Source organism: Amblyraja radiata, chromosome 9 (assembly GCF_010909765.2).
Source record: "Amblyraja radiata isolate CabotCenter1 chromosome 9, sAmbRad1.1.pri, whole genome shotgun sequence".
Classification (NCBI taxonomy): Eukaryota; Metazoa; Chordata; class Chondrichthyes; order Rajiformes; family Rajidae; genus Amblyraja; species Amblyraja radiata.
The window spans coordinates 1,997,044-2,016,223 of NC_045964.1; the positions used below are offsets into that span (position 1 = coordinate 1,997,044).

General features: G+C 41.7%; 1 protein-coding gene across 3 annotated transcripts in view; it reads left to right on the forward strand.

The window, feature by feature from the left end:
- The window catches only part of cdc42bpb (CDC42 binding protein kinase beta), a 189,323-nt gene extending 176,086 nt beyond the window's left edge, over positions 1-13,237 (forward strand). Inside the window, exons 28-37 of one of the 3 annotated variants that reach the window (XM_033026490.1) lie at positions 36-252; positions 336-398; positions 951-1,547; positions 5,190-5,287; positions 5,386-5,470; positions 6,905-7,025; positions 7,434-7,551; positions 9,329-9,440; positions 10,888-10,949; positions 11,073-12,198. In XM_033026490.1, the coding sequence (XP_032882381.1) occupies positions 36-252; positions 336-398; positions 951-1,547; positions 5,190-5,287; positions 5,386-5,470; positions 6,905-7,025; positions 7,434-7,551; positions 9,329-9,440; positions 10,888-10,949; positions 11,073-11,201 (1,602 nt within the window). In that variant the 3' untranslated portion in view covers positions 11,202-12,198. Of the gene's footprint in view, positions 1-35; positions 253-335; positions 399-950; positions 1,548-5,189; positions 5,288-5,385; positions 5,471-6,904; positions 7,026-7,433; positions 7,552-9,328; positions 9,466-9,503; positions 9,570-10,887; positions 10,950-11,072; positions 12,199-12,955 lie in introns of those variants that run through there. The other 2 variants (XM_033026491.1, XM_033026492.1) reach the window with 2 other exon arrangements.
- Positions 13,238-19,180: the final 5,943 nt, after the last annotated feature.

Here is a 19,180-nt window from a genome sequence, read left to right on the forward strand (position 1 = left end):
TTGATAAATATAACTTCCATTGATTTGTTCCGCAGGTGACCACTCTGCTCCTCTCCTCGTCACCGAGGACCTTTTCATTGCTTATTCTAACAGAGAATGAAAGTGAGAAGAGGAAATGGGTTGGAATCCTGGAAGGACTGCAAAATATTCTACAAAAAAACAAACTTAGAAACAGAGTTGTCTATACGCCGCAAGAAGCATATGATAGTACACTGCCTTTTATTAAAACAAGTTTGTCTGCTGCAGTTATAGGTAAGTTAATTGGTATATTCTTTATTCTCATAGTGTTCTTTGCAGTTCCTTTTTGCCCAATCTGACTCCATTTTGTCTCGTAGATCGTGAGCGTATAGCTCTCGGCACGGATGAAGGCCTTTATGCAGTAGAGCTGACACGCGATAGTAAGCTACCAGATAATCTATTAATTTAACTGTAGACTCTCGGCAGTAATTCAGTAATTATAACCGAACGATATTACCAATTTCAAAAGTGTATTTTATAACAGGTTAAAATTGCTTCCAAGATGGCGTCCAACCCAGGTGACTATTTGCGTGCTCGCCACAGAAGCAGATCTACAATCACAGATTACAATCATTCCACATTCTTAAATCTCTATTCCGACCGTAACACTTCTTTCGACTTTACGGCTTTGTTGGCTTTACCTTGCACTAAACGTTATTCCCTTATCATGTATCTATACACTGTAAATGGCTTGATTGTAATCATGTATTGTCTTTCCGCTAACTGGATAGCACGCAACAAAAAGCTTTTCACTGTACCTCGGCACACGTGACAATAGACTAAATTAATCTAAATAAATTATAGAAAATAACTTCTCTGAACCTTTTGCTGAAAGTAAAAAGGTTTTAAAGAGTCAGTAAATGGTTATAAACGACGCATTATTATTATAAATTTTGAGTGCACTATATAAGAAAAATATTCTCTTCTTGCAGTGATCGTGCGTGCAGCGGATTGTAAAAAGGTCCACCAGATTGAGCTTATTCACAAAGAAAATCTCATTGTCCTCATTTGTGGCCGAAACCGACATGTCCATTTGTATCCATGGGCTGCTTTTGATGGACCTGAGACCACCTTTGACATAAAACTCGCTGAAACAAAAGGCTGCCAGACTATGGTGACTGGATCTTTGCGGCACGGTGTTGTGAGTTGCCTCTTTGTGGCAGTGAAACGGCAGATCTTGTGCTACGAAACCAGCCGAACTAAACCTTACTATAAGAGATTCAATGAGCATCAGGCCCCAGGCAACGTGCAATGGATGACAGTCTTTGAAGAAAGGCTATGCGTTGGCTACCCCTCTGGATTTTCGCTGCTTAACGTCCAGGGCGATGGACCTTCCATTAACCTTATAAATGTAATGGACACATCGCTGGCGTTTCTCTCACAGCAACCTTTCGATGCCCTGTGTGCTTTGCAAATTAGCAATAAAGAATACTTGCTCTGCTTTAGCCACATTGGTGTATATGTGGACTTGCAAGGCAGAAGATCACGCATGCAAGAATTAATGTGGCCTGCAGTTCCTATCGCTTGTGGTATGTATCTTATATTTTTGCTCATTACATTGGTTGCTATTATGTGGGGGGGGTTTTGCATTTTCTGTTTAGGCAGATTCTTTTTCACTGTAGTGTTCATTTTATTTATAGGAAGGCTTTGAATGCATTACCTCAAATTTTCCAAAACTGTTTCATGTCTAAGAAATGTAATACTTCTCCATTCAATTGAACTACTATGATGGAAGCAGAGAGTTGAGAAGATTTTGTGTATTCTACACTTTGTATTTTTTTTTTAACATTCCTCTTCTTAAAAAATCTAGATATGTATTCATAGACTTTTAGGGCTGGCACAATGTGTCGCGGTAGAGTTGCCTTACAGCACCAGAAACCCGGGTTTCTTCCCACACTCCAAAGACATATAGGTTTGTAGGTTAATTGGTTTTGAATGTTTTTTGTAATTTGTCGCTAGTGTGCAGGATAGTGCTAGTGTATGGGTGATTGCTGGTTGGCACGGGCTCGGTGGGCCGAAGGGCCTGTTTCCAATCTATATCTGTAAAGTCTAAAGTTTAATGCTTTGCCTTTTTATAACATTTTATTCGACAATAAAAAGTATACAAGCTGGACAAAAGTGTTGGAGAAACTCAGCGGGTGCGGCAGCATCTATGCAGCGAAGGAAATAGGCAACGTTTTGGGCCGAAGCCCTTCTTCAGACGTTTCGGCCCGAAACGTTGCATGTTTCCTTCGCTCCATAGATGCTGCCACACCCGCTGAGTTTCTCCAGCACTTTTGTCTACCCTCGATTTTCCAGCATCTGCAGTTCCTTCTTGAACAAATATACAAGCTGAATATATTATACTTGAAAACCAATTCAGGTTTGATTAATTGACTAACCTTTTAAACAGAAAACCTTTACACAGAGTTCATACCACCTCCTCAGAACAGCCCAAGATCTTTCATCACACAAATATCTTTTCAAAGTTTTACATCGGAGTAGAAAAAGCTAAATGGTGATGGTGTTTTTGGTTCTGCTCTTTGAGGTGGAGATTTACAGTGGTGTTAGTGTGAGAGAGGGCAGCCCAAGGGGCCATCAACGCTGATTCCTGACTCCATGAAGTTTAATTGGGCAGCATAGTGCCCAATTGAGTTGCTATTTTATAGCGCTAGGGACCCTGTTCGATCCTAACTACGGATGTTGTCTGTACAAAGTTTGTACGTTCCCTGGGACCGTGTGCTCCGGTTTCCTCCTACACTCCAAAAACGTATAGGTTTGTGGGTTATTTGGCCTCTGTAAAATTGGTAAATTGTCCCTAGTGTGTAGGAAAGTACAATGGTACGGAGCGATCAGTGGTCGGTGCGGACTCTGCTTCCACTCTGTATGTCTAAAGTCTATTGGAATCAGTTCAGAAATGGCAAGAAAACTTTCTGAATATTGCCTATCATCCTTCAGCTGATGGGAACAGAATATTCACCCCCACTTCAAAGTGTGTCTTGGTAAGAACACCACTGATTGAGTTAGCCAAATATCATAGAACATAATGTCACTATTCCTCAGTACACGTGGCAATAAACTAAACTTGATAATGAAGAAATGGAAATTATTTATTGTCGGATTAAACCAGCAGTTCCTTCATACACATCTTGTCAGATGGTGTACATCCCAGAGTGAAACTTGCAGATGGTACTAGTCATTGATGTTGTTGGTAGATGCTGCAGAGCTTTGTGGAGCTGGTCATTTTGGAGTGGTCGATAGTGGCTGCAGTGCTTTTTGTACATAGCACGTACTATAGTGTGATTGAGGGGGATAATGATCATGGGATGATTGAATGACTAAAGTAGATTGCTCGATTGTGTATTTGGAGTTGTTGGAGCAGCACTTTAGGTCCTCTTGAAAATAATTGAAGTGATAATACAGTGTACAGAAACAAGGTAACGGAATAACGTTGAGTGCAAGGTAAAGTCAGTAAAGTCCGGACAAGAATAGTCCGAGGGTCACCAATGAGGTAGATAGAAGTTCGGGACGAAATGCCAGAAGTGCCACCAGCAGGCAGGAAGCTTCTTCAGGAGGAGTACAATGGATCAAGGAGGTATGTCATCACAACTGAAAACAGTCAGAACCTTTTCCCCACAGTGGAAAGGTCAAAAACTAGAAGGCATAGCTTTAAGGTGAGAAGGGAAAGTGTAAAGGAGCTGTGCAGGGCAGGATTTTCTTTACACAGAGTGGTAGGTGCCTGGACCAGGCTGGAGTAGTGATAGAGGCTGATATGACAATGGCCTTTTCAGAACTGCATGGATATGCAGGCAATGGTGGATATGGATCACATGCAGGCAGAGGAGATTAGTTTAACTTGGCATCATGTTTGACGTGGACATTGTGGGCCAATGGACCTGTTCCTGTGCTGTAGAATTCTGTTATCTATTTGACTGTAACCATTCTCATCTACCTGTGGTAATCGTTCACCTCCTTGCTTTTCAAATATCTGCAGCAGCAGAAGGGAGTGCCAAATCGCCATGTACTCAGACAAATATAATCACATTATCTCTATCTTAAATTGATGTCCCATGGCTCCAGATTCTCCCCGTTGTTCTAGATTCTCCCTGTTGTTCTAGATTCTCCCCCCTTTGTTCTAGATTCTCATCTGCTCTAGATTCTCCCCTTTGTTCTAGATTCTCCTCGTTCTAGATTCTCCTTGCTCTGGATTCTTCCCTTTGCTCTAGATTCTTCCCCATCGTTCTCGATTCTCCCCCTTCATTCTAGATTTGCCTATTCGTTCTAGATTCTCCCCCCTTCATTCTAGATCTGTCCCTTCGTTCTAGATTCTCCCCTTCATTCTAGATTCGCCCCTTCGTTTTAGATTCTCCCCTTCGTTCTAGATTCTCCCCTTCATTCTAGATTCGCCCCTATGTTCTAGATTCTCCCCTTCATTCTAGATTCGCCCCCTCCGTTTTAGAATCTCCCCTTCGTTCTAGATTCTCCCCTTCATTCTAGATTTGCCCCTTCATTCTAGATTCACCCCTTTGTTCTAGGTTCTCCCTGTTGTTCTATATTCTCCCCATTATCTAGACCGCTCTGTTCTAGATTATCCTGGTTCTAGATTATCCCATTTGTTCTAGATTATCCCCTTTGTTCTAGATTATCCCCTTTGTTCTAGGTTCTCCCCTCTGTTCTAGATCCTCCCCCTTATTCTATAGTCTCCCCTTTGTTCTAGATTCTCCCCTTCGATCTAGATGTGTCCCTTTGTTCTAGATTATCCCCTAATAGAAAGCATCCTCTATAATAAAAACAGAAAATACTGAAAGTACTCAGCAGATCAGACTACATCTGCGGGAAGAGAGCCAATGTTTCAGGTCAAAGATCCTTTGTGAGATCTGTGAATTTTTAACATTCTCTCTCTGTCCACCTTTAGTCCTGGCAACATCCTCATAAATCTTCTCTGTACCCTTTCCAGCTTGACAATATAGCAATCCTGCTTGGGCTCTCATCTTTTACATAAGACGTTAAACTGAGGCCCTCTCTACTGTGATATCGGTTAAACCAGAATTTTTTTTACATTTGCAGTGGATGTAACTGCATCTGTAATTTATCTACCCCGTGCATGGGTTAAGCCAATTTTGGACACATTTCATTGGAAAGATATCCTTTGCTCAGCTTGACTAATAATTTACTTTTTGCACCTACACCAGGTCATGCTACGTCATATCTATCCATCTACAGTGAATATGGTGTTGATGTCTTTGATGTGAATACCATGGAATGGGTCCAAACAATTCCTCTTAGAAAGGTATTGTAGACGGTCACAATGTCTAGATACAAAGATCTGTTCTTGTAATGACAGCGCACTGATTTCATTCATAATATCTATTTTATTTTTATAACTAGATTCGACCATTGAATGCTGAAGGTACACTAAATCAGCTCAACTCTGAACCTCCACGGTTAATATATTTCAAGAATAACTTTTCAGGTTTGTTTCATTCATTTTTATCTAGCCCTGTTGGAATGAATGCTTGTCCATGTGTGTTGGGGAATTGGATCTTTTATTTCAAGCCAAACTTTTGGAACTTTGAATACTTGCCATTTTGTCCTGAAAGTGGGTATCTTTAAAATCTTGCAGTGTAGTTGTCCTGAAGCAATTTGTGACCTACCCTCTTGAGCTTGTTAACTGACTTCACTTTCAAGAGGTAGTAGCAATTGGGAGAAAAAACATTTGAAAGGGGACAGATATGTCGTGTTTATTCCGGGTATGGTTATTTGCGAATCACTAACAATCGCAACGTCACAGAGCACTTTGCAAGTCTAAATTGAGAAGGTCCACAGTGGAAGGAACGTTTAAGGCCACCCAGCTATCCTTGTTCTGAGAGAGGTTTCTTACTCAGGGATACGCAACAAGAGCTGCCAGGGATACGCAGCTCCTAAAAACAAACTTTTGTAACATTAGACTATAGTCCTGCAAGAACACTAATACAGTGGGACTAATATGGTGCGTATTTTACCTTGATCCCATTATCCTCTATCTGTACACTGTAGATGGCTTGATTGTAATCTTGTATAATTATAATTTTAATGATAATCATGTACAATAGACAATAGGTGCAGGAGTAGGCCATTCGGCCCTTCGACCCAGCACCGCCATTCAATGTGATCATGGCTGATCATCCCCAATCAGTACCCCATTCCTGCCTTTTCCCCATGTCCCTTGACTCCGCTATCGTTAAGAGCTCTATCTAACTCTCTCTTGAAAGCATCCAGAGAACCGGCCTCCACCATCCTCTGAGGCAGAGAATTCCACAGACTCACCACTCTTTGTGAGAAAAAGTGTTTCCTCGTCTCCGTTCTAAATGGCTTACCCCTTATTCTTAAACTGTGGCCCCTGGTTCTGGACTCCCCCAACATCGGGAACATGTTTCCTGCCTCTTGCGTGTCCAAACTCTTAATAATCTTATATGTTTCAATAAGATCCCCTCTCATGCTTCTAAATTCCAGAGTGTACAAGCCCAGTTGTAAACTCCAGAGTGTACAAGCCCAGTTGTAAACTCCAGAGTGTACAAGCCCAGTTGTAAACTCCAGAGTGTACAAGCCCAGTTGTAAACTCCAGAGTGTACAAGCCCAGCTGTAAACTCCAGAGTGTACAAGCCCAGTTGTAAACTCCAGAGTGTACAAGCCCAGCTGTAAACTCCAGAGTGTACAAGCCCAGCCGCTCCATTCTCTCACTGAATCTTATTGCTGTATAGACAGCACACAACGAAAAAGCTTTTCACTGGACCTTGGTACACGTGACAATAATAAACTGAACTACTGATGAATTGACGAGCCTTTGAGCATCTTGTGTTAAACACTTATCACGGAGGCCTGATGTGTTGATTGTGTGACAATATTTTTTGCTGGGCATCGTTCACAGATGGAGTCAGCTTGAGTGTGCCTGACACATCGGACAACAGCAGAAAGCAGATGGTCAGAACACGCAGCAAGAAGAGATTTGCTTTCAGGATACCAGAAGAGGAACGTTTACAACAGCGTCGGTAGGTTATTGTCCTCCAGCGGCTTTACAATCTACGTCATTTCAAACTTGTTGAACTATTCAGGCAGCACGGTGGCGCAGTGGAAGAGTTGCTGCCTCACAGAGCCAGAGACCCGGGTTTAATCCTGACTACGGGTACTGTCTGTATGGAGTTTGTACGTTCTCCCTGTGACTGCATGGGTTTTCTACGGGTGCTCCGGTTTCCTCCCAGATTCCAAAGACGTACAGGTTTGTAACATTGTAAATTCTCCCTGGTGTGTAGATCGTGTTAGTGTGTTGGGATCGCTGGTCGGCATGGACTCAGTGGGCCGAAGGGCCTGTTTCCGCGCTGTATCTCTAAACTAAACTAAACTATTTGGTGACCAATTTCAGGATTGAATTGCATGTATTTTCCATATTTTCATGACAGTGAGATGCTGAGAGATCCTGAGATGCGGTCGAAGCTGATATCAAATCCAACAAACTTCAATCACGTGGCTCACATGGGGCCCGGAGATGGCATGCAAGTACTTATGGATCTTCCACTGGTAAATATAAGAATCAATTGTCAACAGCAATATTTGTCCCAACTGAAATGTGTATTCACTTGCCACTTGCTTAGTCCTTGAATCTAGCATGGGGAATATTAATAAGTATTGCATCATTGCAAATTATTAAAATATGCACACACATAGATTTAAAACTGTATTTGAAGGTGAAGTGTTCAGTAAGCTTTATCATACAAACTATTTAAAATTTACCATACAATATTGCACATTTTAAACTCTCTTATTCTACATTATATCTTAGTTCACTTGATTTTCTCCTACGTTTCTTTCTTTCAAGCTTGGCATGCCGTCATTGTTTATAATTAGGGAGTATCTCTGTACCTTAAGCCTAACATAATGTGTTGATTCCTGGAGTTCTCAGTAGCAGCAGCACAGTTGTTTGGCACTGTTGCTTCTGAAGCACATGGTTGCAGTTTCAAATCTTGCTGGAGATCTGAGCTCATAAATAGCTTAGCATTGCAGGAATGCACTGAGAGCTGTTTGGGGTGCTTTCTCACAGATGCAATGTTCGATCAGGACTTTACCTGCTCCCTTAGAAAGACATAAACAATCAAATGGGAGGGTTATGAAGAAGAGCAGTGGGTATCCTGACCGATGTTTAAATCAACCAGAATCATTTGGTTATCTAGGTATTAGAATATTACACTTAATGGGATTCTGGTGCCATTTCTGCATTGCAACTGTGTTAACTCCCCTGAAGGATTTTATTGAGGTAGAGCTACTACCTTACAGCGCCAGCCATCCGGGTTCCAGCCTAACTTCGGGTGCTTTTCTGTATGGAGTTTGTACATTCTCCCCGTGACCTGCGTGGGTTTTCTCTGAGATCTTTGATTTCCTCTCACACTCCAAATACGTACATGTTTGTAGGTTAATTGGCTTGGAATAAAATGTAAAATTGTCCTTAGTGTGTGTCGGGCAGTGTTAATGTGCGGAGATCTCTGGTCGGTGCAAACTCGGTGGGCTGAAGGGCATGTTTCCGTGCTGTATCTTTAAATTAAACTAAACCATTTAGAGACATCCTGAAAAGGATTCAAGTCTTTCCACCAAATAATTTTTCCGTTTATACGTGAGTAGATGTGAACATTTCCCAATAGGTGGTGAGAGCAAAAATGTCAATTATGTATGTATTTGTATAAAAAGTAAATTATACGAATAGATCCAGTGAAGGTTCTGATGGGTCAAATATAATATTTCCTAAGTTAATTTGCAATTGTGAAGCAGCATTCTACTGTTTAATACAGAGACAAATCTCTGCATTTGAACAGACAGAAGTTAAAACATGAAGCAAGCGATTGCCATTCCATTCAAATATTAACACTCCAAAACAAGTACAACGCAAGCTGGAATTTTACTGCACTTGTATGAAACTTTATTAATATTCTCTATTAATTACTAAAACCATGTTTTAATTGTTTCCAGGAATTGAAGAATAGCATTTTATTCCACGTTTCCCTGAGATAATTAGGTAGTCTGTTTCCTTTTGTTGACTTAACGTAGAATGCGTTTCCTCCCCATTCATTCTCAACATCATATCCTGATATCTCTTCCAACCAAGTATGAACGTGTCTGCCACATGACTCCAATCAGCTCCCTTCCACTTCCCGTCCTCCTTCCTTTGGGTGGGAATTCTATCCCATCTTGCAGCTGGCTATAGCCTGGAATTAAAACGCTGGTGCAGCACAATGTTTAATCAGGTGTTGAGCACTTCTCAGTGAAGAAGATGGAACTGAGTGTAATTTCCTACCTGTTGCTACAGAGTGTCGTCACACCAGCATCACAGGACGAGCAGATGAAAGAAAAGCGACCTTCCCATTCCAACCTCTCCAGGCAGCAGCGGAGCAAGCCGCACATCACACGCACAGCCTCAGGTAACCGCATCCCGTTATCCTGTTCATTAACAAGTCGTAACCTCGTCATTGAGAAACAAGGACATTTTTAAACCATTGTGTATTCTGGATCATTTCACAAGAACAGAAATGTTTGTTATAAATATGAACTGTTGATAATGGCAATCCAATTTTGCTAACACAATTTAATGAAACACTTTGTTTCAATCCTGACTACGGAGTTTGTACGTTCCCCCCGTGACCTGTGTGGTTTCCTTTGCGTGTCAGAGGTTAATTGGCTTGGTAAAATTGTAAAATTGTAAATTGTCCCTAGTGTGTAGGATAGTGTTAGTGTGCTGGTTGGTGCGGACTAGGTGGGCCGAAGGGCCTGTTTCCACGCTGTAACTCTAAACTAAACTAAAAAAAGTCTGTTACTCAGCTCCATCTCCTGGGCTTGCATTTGTGTGAGAAAGGAATTATCCTGGGGAAAGATTATTCATTCAAATGAAGAAAAATTCTAGGTGTCGATTTCTTCATCACTAGTTTTAGGCAAAACAATGTGGTAAGAGCCGTGAGCAGTTCCCTACCAGCGACACCAATGTTAGCGTTCACAACTCTCAGCTGCATAACTCCAAGTAACAAGGTTTGAATTGGAGCTGATGGAAATTCCGATTTTCCAGAACATCCCACTCCAGCACAATAGATGCAGGCGGGCTCATCTGAATTTGGATCTCTATTGTCTTTTTCAATTAAAAATAAATTTTAAATATTGGCAAATGCTGGAAAAACTCAGTGGAATAGGCAGTATCTATGCAAAGAGTATCTATGCAGTCAGCAATTCGTGTCATCTGTTGTAAGAAAGATATGCTGAAGGAATCTATTCTATCCACAGATGCTGCCTGTCCCGCTGAGTTACTCCTGCCGTTAGTGTCTATCTTCGGTTTAAACCAGCATCTGCAGTTCCTTCCTACACTGTTGTAAGAAAGAGTGGCAGACACAATCTAATCTTTTATGGTAGACAAAAGTGCTGGAGAAACTTAGCGGGTGCGGCAGCATCTATGGAGCGAAGGAAATAGGCAACGTTTCAGACCGAAACCCTTCTTCAGACTGATGGACAAAGTGTTTAAGAAGGAACTGCAGATGCTGGAAAATCGTCTACCTTTTGTCTACCTTCGATTTTCCAACATCTGCAGTTCCTTCTTAAACATCTAATCTTTTATGTTTTGTTCACTACCCACATCTTTTTCAATTAGTAATCATTTTTTGAACTCTAAATAGACCAGATGATATAATTTTGAGCCAGCTCAGGATATCACTTCAGCAAATATCTGAGAATTATTCCGTAGATCAAGTAGTACCATTTATTGGGCATTATTCCCCACCACTTAGATTACTTGTTCTAACCTTTATATGCCATTTATAAATAACTGTGCTACTCGTTAAACATGTCAAGGCACTTTCATTTGAGGTACTTATTTCCTGTACTTAGGTGGGGAGGCTGTAATGACATCCCATAATATTTCTGATCCTGACCAAGATTTTGAGCGAGAGGTAAGTATAGACGTGTGGTTGTTCAGGCTCGGTTCATTTGCATGATAATGAACGTACTTGTCCTTGTTCAATGATATGTTCCCCAAGCATAAACTGATGCGCACACTTGCTTTCTCCCTTCAGGACTCTGATTCCACCAGGCATTCAACACCTTCGAACAGCTCCAACCCAAGTAGTCCACCGAGTCCAAACTCTCCTCACAGAAACCAGATTACACTTGATGGGCTGGACCACTCCACCTGTGACGCATGATGATCAATCTCAGTAACACTTTGCAATGCTTACAGCCACAAACCAATAGGAATTTCCATTTTTACTCAATCTAGACAAATGGATTTTTTTTTAAATTGCTACAAGAAAGTGCCAAGAATGAAGAATAATTTCTTCTTTTAATTCTTGCTGATTGCACATTAAATTATGTATTCAAGCTCGTCTATGAACAATTCCAGCTTACTTTGCCAGCCTGATATATGACTAGGTATCATTCATATTCTTTGGTGATTATGGTTGTGTGCTGTGTTTATAAATTGGAACCTTCAACAGCCAAATACATTTGGGAGTTCGAGGCTTGTACATTCTTTTACACCAAACTTTCCTTCTAAATTTCTAATAGTTGGTAAAAGGTGAAATAAAACTGTCCTTGTTTGTGCATCTTAGTTTATAAATATTAAAGAAAAAATGTTTTCTTCAGGGTATACATGACACCAGTAAATAATACTGTGAATAAGAATTTTAGTTGCCTTTTGTATTACTGTTTTTAATCTCTGAAGTAGATGTGCTTTGTGCTAGCATTTTAGTGAATGACCACATCTGTCTATAAATCTTGATGGACCCAATGGAGAAGCATTAATACTGGGAACGCCAATCGTGGACCTGCTGCATCTTTCAAATACTTATTGTAAAAGACTTTTTTTTAAAGTGTGATTGTTCTCTTGCTGATTGAGGTAGCATAGATGTTTCGAGAACCAGTGGTCTCGGGATATAAGGAAGCCACATTAATTTGATCCTTTTTTTTTTTAAAAACACGTCATTGCATGAATATACATTCCTACAAAAAAGTGTTGTATTGTTATGTTATTGTAAAAACCGATACTCATGGCAGCCTTGTACATTTTGATATGCACCCAGATGATATGCTCCTGGTGAATGGAGCTAGTGTGTGTATGTCAGTGTATATATCTCATGTTCAGTGTATGATAAACATTATTCATAGAATTTTGTCCAAATTGCATTAAAGGCTTGTATACTACAGCTAGTTTATCTGTTTTATCACACCTGTGTGCCTTCTGTGCTGTATTTGACAAATGACTGTTCATACAGATGCCGTATCAGTTCCCTTTTCAAGATCACTGTAAAGAGATTTCATGTTGTAGTTATCCAGCTCCCGGACTGAGCGGATGGTAATTGTGACGTACCACATCAAGCAACTCATCAAACTACTCATCTTCATTTACTTCAAAGGGCTCACTGTGGAGCCTAACACTACTGGTGCAACCGTTTCAGTTTCTATTGATAATTTGTGAAAGTGGATAGTCTTAAAATCACCTTTTTGTAATTATGGAATTGTGCTTTGATGAAAAGTACTGAAAATTGAACTGTCAATAAAGCATAAATGGAAGGTACCAAACTGCTGACTGGCCTGTGGACAAGTAACGGGAGGGGAGGGTGAGGGGGCAGGGATGGTAGCTGAGGGGTAAGATGTGACTAAGGGTGGCCTGTTTGGTATCCACACTCCACACCTCCACACTCAGTCTTCACACGCAATTCTTTAACAACACAATTTCCTGATATCTCTTCCAACCAAGTATGAACGTGTCTGCCACATGACTCCAATCAGCTCCCTTCCACTTCCCGTCCTCCTTCCTTTAGGTGGGAATTCTATCCCATCTTGCAGCTGGCTATAGCCTGGAATTAAAACGCTGGTGCAGCACAATGTTTAATCAGGTGTTGAGCACTTCTCAGTGAAGAAGATGGAACTGAGTGTAATTTCCTACCTGTTGCTACAGAGTGTCGTCACACCAGCATCACAGGACGAGCAGATGAAAGAAAAGCGATCTTCCCATTCCAACCTCTCCAGGCAGCAGCGGAGCAAGCCGCACATCACACGCACAGCCTCAGGTAACCGCATCCCGTTATCCTGTTCATTAACAAGTCGTAACCTCGTCATTGAGAAACAAGGACATTTTTAAACAAATGTGTATTCTGGATCATCTCACAAGAACAGAAATGTTTGTTATAAATATGAACAACAAAGGAAATCCAATTTTGCTTCACAGGTGTTTGTAATTGCTCAGGTGTGTTTAATTGCCTCCTTAATGCAGGTATAAGAGAGTTCTCTGCACTTAGTCTTTCCTCCAGTATTTCCATCACCTTTGGAAACTTTTATTGCTGTTTATCAACATGAGTGTTAAGTTGTGCCAATGAAAGTTAAAGAAGCCATTATGAGACTGAGAAACAAGGATAAAACTGTTAGATACATCAGCCAAACCATAGGCTTACCAAAATCAACTGTTTGGAACATCATTAAGAAGAATGAGAGCACTGGTGAGCTTACTAATCGCAAAGGGACTGGCAGGCCAAGGAAGACCTCCACAGCTGATGACAGAAGAAATCTCTCTATAATAAAGAAAAATCCCCAAACACCTGTCCAACAGATCAGAAACACTCTTCAGGAGTCGGGTGTGGATTTGTCAATGACCACTGTCCGCAGCAGACTTCATGAGCAGAAATACAGAGGCTACACTGCAAGATGCAATCCACTGGTTAGCCGCAAAAATAGGACGGCCGGGTTACAGTTTGCCAAGAAGTACTTAAAAGAGCAATCACAGTTCTGGATAAAGGTCTTGTGGACAGATGAGACGAAGATTAACTTATATCAGAGTGATGGCAAGAGCAAAGTATAGAGGAGAGAAGGAACTGCCCAAGATCCAAAGCATACCACCTCATCTGTGAAACACGGTGGTGGGGGTGTTATGGCCTGGGCATGTATGGCTGCTGAAGGTACTGGCTCACTTATCTTCATTGATGATACAAGTGCTGATGCTGGTAGCATAATGAATTCTGAAGTGTATAGACACATCCTATCTGCTCAAGTTCAAACAAATGCCTCAAAACTCATTGGCCGGCGGTTCATTCTACAGCAAGATAATGATCCCAAACATACTGCTAAAGCAACAAAGGAGTTTTTCAAAGCTAAAAAAAGATAAATTCTTGAGTGGCCACGTCAATCACCCGATCTGAACCCAATTGAGCATGCCTTTTATATGCTGAAGAGAAAACTGAAGGGGACTAGCCCCCAAAACAAGCATAAGCTAAATATGGCTACAATACAGGCCTGGCAGAGCAACTGGTGATGTCCATGAATCGCAGACTTCAAGCAGTCATTACATGCAAAGGATATGCAACAAAATACTAAACATGACATTGCTGTGTCCCAAACATTATGGTTCCTTGAAATGGGGGAACTATGTATAAACACTGCTGTAATTTCTTTTTTTTTAATATTTTATTTTATTAGAAGTAAGTACAGTCATATGGCACCAAAGTGCCTAATATATATTTTCATAATACATTTTATGTACAGCTTCTTATTTTTTTTGTTATAATAAAGAAAGATGAGAATAAGAAAAAGAAATTAGATAGTAAAGGATAGAAAGGCGTGAGATATATAGTGTGTGAAGAAAAAAGACGAATGAGTGAAGAAAGTTGAGAAAAAGAAAATAGAAAAAAGAATAAGACATAACACTGCTGTAATTTCTACATGGTGAAACCAAAATGTATAAAAATGGCCTTTATTAAAATCTGACAATGCGCACTTTAACCACATGTGATTTTTTCTATTACAAATCCCAAATTGTGGAGAACAGAGGCAAATAAATAAATGATGGGTCTTTGTCCCAAACATTATGGAGGGCACTGTTGGAGCTATCATTTGAGATTACACAAGTGGACACATTCACATACACAAAAGAAAAAAATAACACTTTACTTATCAATCAGGTTTCAGGGCGCACTACAGCACAGAGTCTGCCTTGTTGAAGGTACATAATGACCTACAGCTCACTGTTGACTCTGGCGACTGTGCAATCCTGCTCCTTCTTGACCTCAGCGCAGCATTTGACACTGTCGACCACACCATCCTAATTGACCGTCTCCGGTATGGGGTTGGTATTGATGGCACTGCCCTGAGATGGTTCATCTCCTATATCAAAGGTAGCTTCTCGACTAACATAGGCAACTCTTTCTCCTCCCCAGCTAATCTCTGCTGTGGGGTTCCATCCTTGGCCCCATTCTCTTCTCCCTGTATATGCTCCCATTCAAAGGCACGGCATTTCCTTCCATTGCTACGCAGACGATACACAACTCTATCTCCCCCTGAAGCCCAAAAACCAATCAAATCTGCTTAACCTTACCCGCTGCCTCGAGGATATAAAGTGCTGGATGGCCCAGAACTTCCTCCAACTAAATGAGAGTAAGTCTGAGGTCATCCTTCTCGGGCCCTCGGACTCAATCAAAATGATAGCAGGCAGCCTTGGAAGCCTTACCCCACTACTCAAACCTCACGTCAAAAACCTTGGCGTGATATTTGACTCAGCACTGAAATTTGACAAACAAGTCAATGCCGTGGTAAAAGCTAGCTTCTTTCAGCTTCGGACGATAGCTAAAATAAATCAATTCTTCCACTTTGATGACCTCGAAAAGATCATCCACACATTCATCTCCTCCCGCCTAGATTACTGCAACTCCCTTTACACTGGCATCAGCCCATCTTCCCTGTCCCGCCTGCAACTGGTCCAAAACGCCGCAGCGAGACTCCTGACGGGCACCCGAAAAGGAGACCACATCACCCCGATCCTGGCCTCTCCACTGGCTCCCTGTGCGGTTCCGTATACATTTCAAGACCCTCCTCTATGTCTACAAAGCCCTCAATGGGCTTGCCCCCTCCTACATTAAAGTCTCCTCACCCACCACTCCACCTCCAGGTCCCTCAGATCGGCCGACTTGGGGTTGCTGAATATCCCGCGGTCTAGGCATAAGCTCAGGGGCGACCGCGCCTTTGCGGTTGCAGCTCCTAGACTGTGGAACAGCATCCCCCTTCCCATCAGAACTGCCCCCTCCATCGACTCCTTTAAGTCAAGACTAAAGACTTATCTATACTCCCAAGCCTTTCCTGACGTCCACTGAGCGAGGGCTACATGTATATATGTATGTAGTTTGTTTGTTTATACTATTCTTATAACAAATGTAAAGCACTTTGGCCAACGAGAGTTGTTTTTTTAAATGTGCTATATAAATAAATGTGACTTGACTTGACTTAGAATAACAAACACTCAGAATTGATTAAATATCTAGTAACAATTTCCAACCTTTACCAAAGCCGATTAACCTGCAAACCTGTGCATCTTTGTAGTGTGGGAGGAAACCGGAGAAAGCCCACAGGGAGAACGTGCCAACTCTGTACAGACAGCATCGTAGTCAGGATCGAACCCGGGTCTCTGGCGCTGTAAGGCAGCAACTCTACCGCTGCTCCATTGTACCGCTGTATAGATGTAGAGGGCTTTAGCTAGCGTCTGTTTCTTAATAATAAATAATAATCTGTTTTCTAATAATTTGCTTTGATATTGCTTTCTCCATGTAATAGACGTGAAAGGATGAATGGGTCTGTTCTTCAGCAATAATCCTATTATCCTTGTAGGCTTTATGAAGAAAAACTCAATTCTTTATTTTTGTCTACATAATTAATTTTGCAGTCTTATAACTGGAGTCTGAAATTAAACATAAAATGCTTCAAATATTCAGCAGGTCAGGCAGCATCTTCATGAGAGGATAACACTGCTAATAAATATGAAGGATCCTGCTCTTTTCTGATGAATGATCAGCCTAACACTACTGGTGCAATAGTTTCAGTTTCTTTTGATAATTTGTGAAAGTGGATCGCCTTAAAATCACCTCTTTGGAATTATGGAATTGTACTTTGATGAAAAGTACTGAAAATTGAACTGTCAATAAAGCATAAACGGCAGGTACCAAACTGCTTACTGGCCTGTGAACAAGTAACGTGGGGGGGCAGGGATGACAGCTGAGGGGACAGATGTGTCTGGGGGTGGCCTGTGTGGTATCATAACTTTGGGGGTGTGACTGTTGTCACCTCCACACTCAGTCTTCACGCTCAATTCTTTTACACCACAATTTCCATCCACTGCAACATGATCCCACCGTCACATTTCTCTCCCCTTTATGGAGTTTCAGTTTAGTTTATTGTCACATGTACAGTGAAAGGCTTTTGTTGCGTGCTAACCAGTCAGCAGAAAGACAATACATGATTACAATCAATCCATTCACAGTGTACAGATACATGATTATGGGAATAACATTTAGTGCAAGGTAAAGCCAGCAAAGTCTGATCAAGGATAGTCTGAGGGTCACCAAAGCGGTAGATGGTCGCTCAGCACTGTTCTCTGGTTGTGACAGGGAACCATGCAGTGCCCCCCCCTCCCAAGCACCAAACACTCTTCCACGCCCACCCCTCTGCCCCTTCCCATGCAAGCAGAGGAGATAGATAGAGAATAGGTGCAGGAGGAGGCCATTCGACACAGAAAGACTGGATAGACTCGGCTTGTACTCGCTAGAATTTAGAAGATTGAGGGGGGATCTTATAGAAACTTACAACATTCTTAAGGGGTTGGACAGGCTAGATGCAGGAAGATTGTTCCCGATGTTGGGGAAGTCCAGAACAAGGGGTCACAATTTAAGGATAAAGGGGAAATCTTTTAGGACTGAGATGAGAAAAACATTTTTCACACAGAGAGTGGTGAATCTCTGGAATTCTCTGCCACAGAAGGTAGTTGAGGCCAGTTCATTGGCTATATTTAAGAGGGAGTTAGATGTGGCCCTTGTGGCTAAAGGGATCAGGGGGTATGGAGAGAAAGCAGGTACAGGATACTGAGTTGGAAGATCAGCCATATTGAATGGCAGTGAAGACTTGAAGGGCCGAATGGCCTACTGCTGCACCTATTTTCTATGTTCCTATGTTTCAAGCCAGCACCGCTATACATTGTGATCATGGCTGATCTTCCCCAATCAATAACCCGTGCCTGCCTTCTCCCCATATCCCCTGATTCCACTAGCCCCTAGAACTCTATCAAACGCTCTTAAATCCATCCAGTGACTTGGCCTCCACTGCCCTCTGTGGCAGTGAATTCCACAAATTCACAATTCTTTGGGTGAAAATTTTTTTTCTAACCTCAGTCTTAAATAACCTCCCCTTTATTCTAAGACTGTGGCCCCTAGTACTGGACTCGCCCAACATTGGGAACATTTTTCCTGCATCTAGCTTGTCCAGTCCTTTTACAATTTTATATGTTTCTATAAGACCTCCTCTCATCCTTCTAAACTCCAGTGAATACAAGCCTAGTCTTTTCAATCTTTCCTCATATGACAGTCCCGTCATCCCAGGTATCAATCTCGTGAACCTACGCTGCACTGCCTCAATCACAAGGATGTCCTTCCTCAAATTAGGAGACCAAAACTGTACACAATACTCCAGATGTTGGCCTTCATAACAAGAGGGTTTCAGCATAGGAGTAAAGAGGTTCTTCTGCAGTTGTATATGGCCATGGTGAGACCACATCTGGAGTATTGTGTACAGTTTTGGTCTCCTAATTTGAGGAAGGAATGGCTTGGTCCTGCACCTATTTTCTATGTTTCCATGTGGTCTCACCAGAGCCCTATACAACTGCGCTCCATCCTTGACACGTACACCCTCTAACAACCCATCATCATCCACCATCAACTGCAACTTCCTGCAACACCAAACCTCTGCCATTGTCACCGCTCCATTGTCACCACTTCGAATTATTTGCATCTCTTGAGTTGAGGCAAGCACAAGGGCAGAAACATTGCAAAGAATCGACCCCATTGCACAAGCATCACCTACAGGCAAGATGTTACCTGGCCGGTCAAACAACAGCAGAAGGCATGTGGTCACCTGCAATCAGGCAAGATCGATCCAATTCCTTTGAAAGTTAAATTGTAAAGATGATAAAGCAAAGAAAAACTAACTGGTGAATAACTTGTATGTTGTATCATTACCATAACATGAATGGGAAATTAATTCATCCATAACAAGTTGGGAAAAGGGGAAGTACAACGGGATCTGGGGGTCCTTGTACATCAGTCTATGAAAGTAAGCATGCAGGTGCAGCAGGCAGTGAAGAAAGTGAATGGCATGT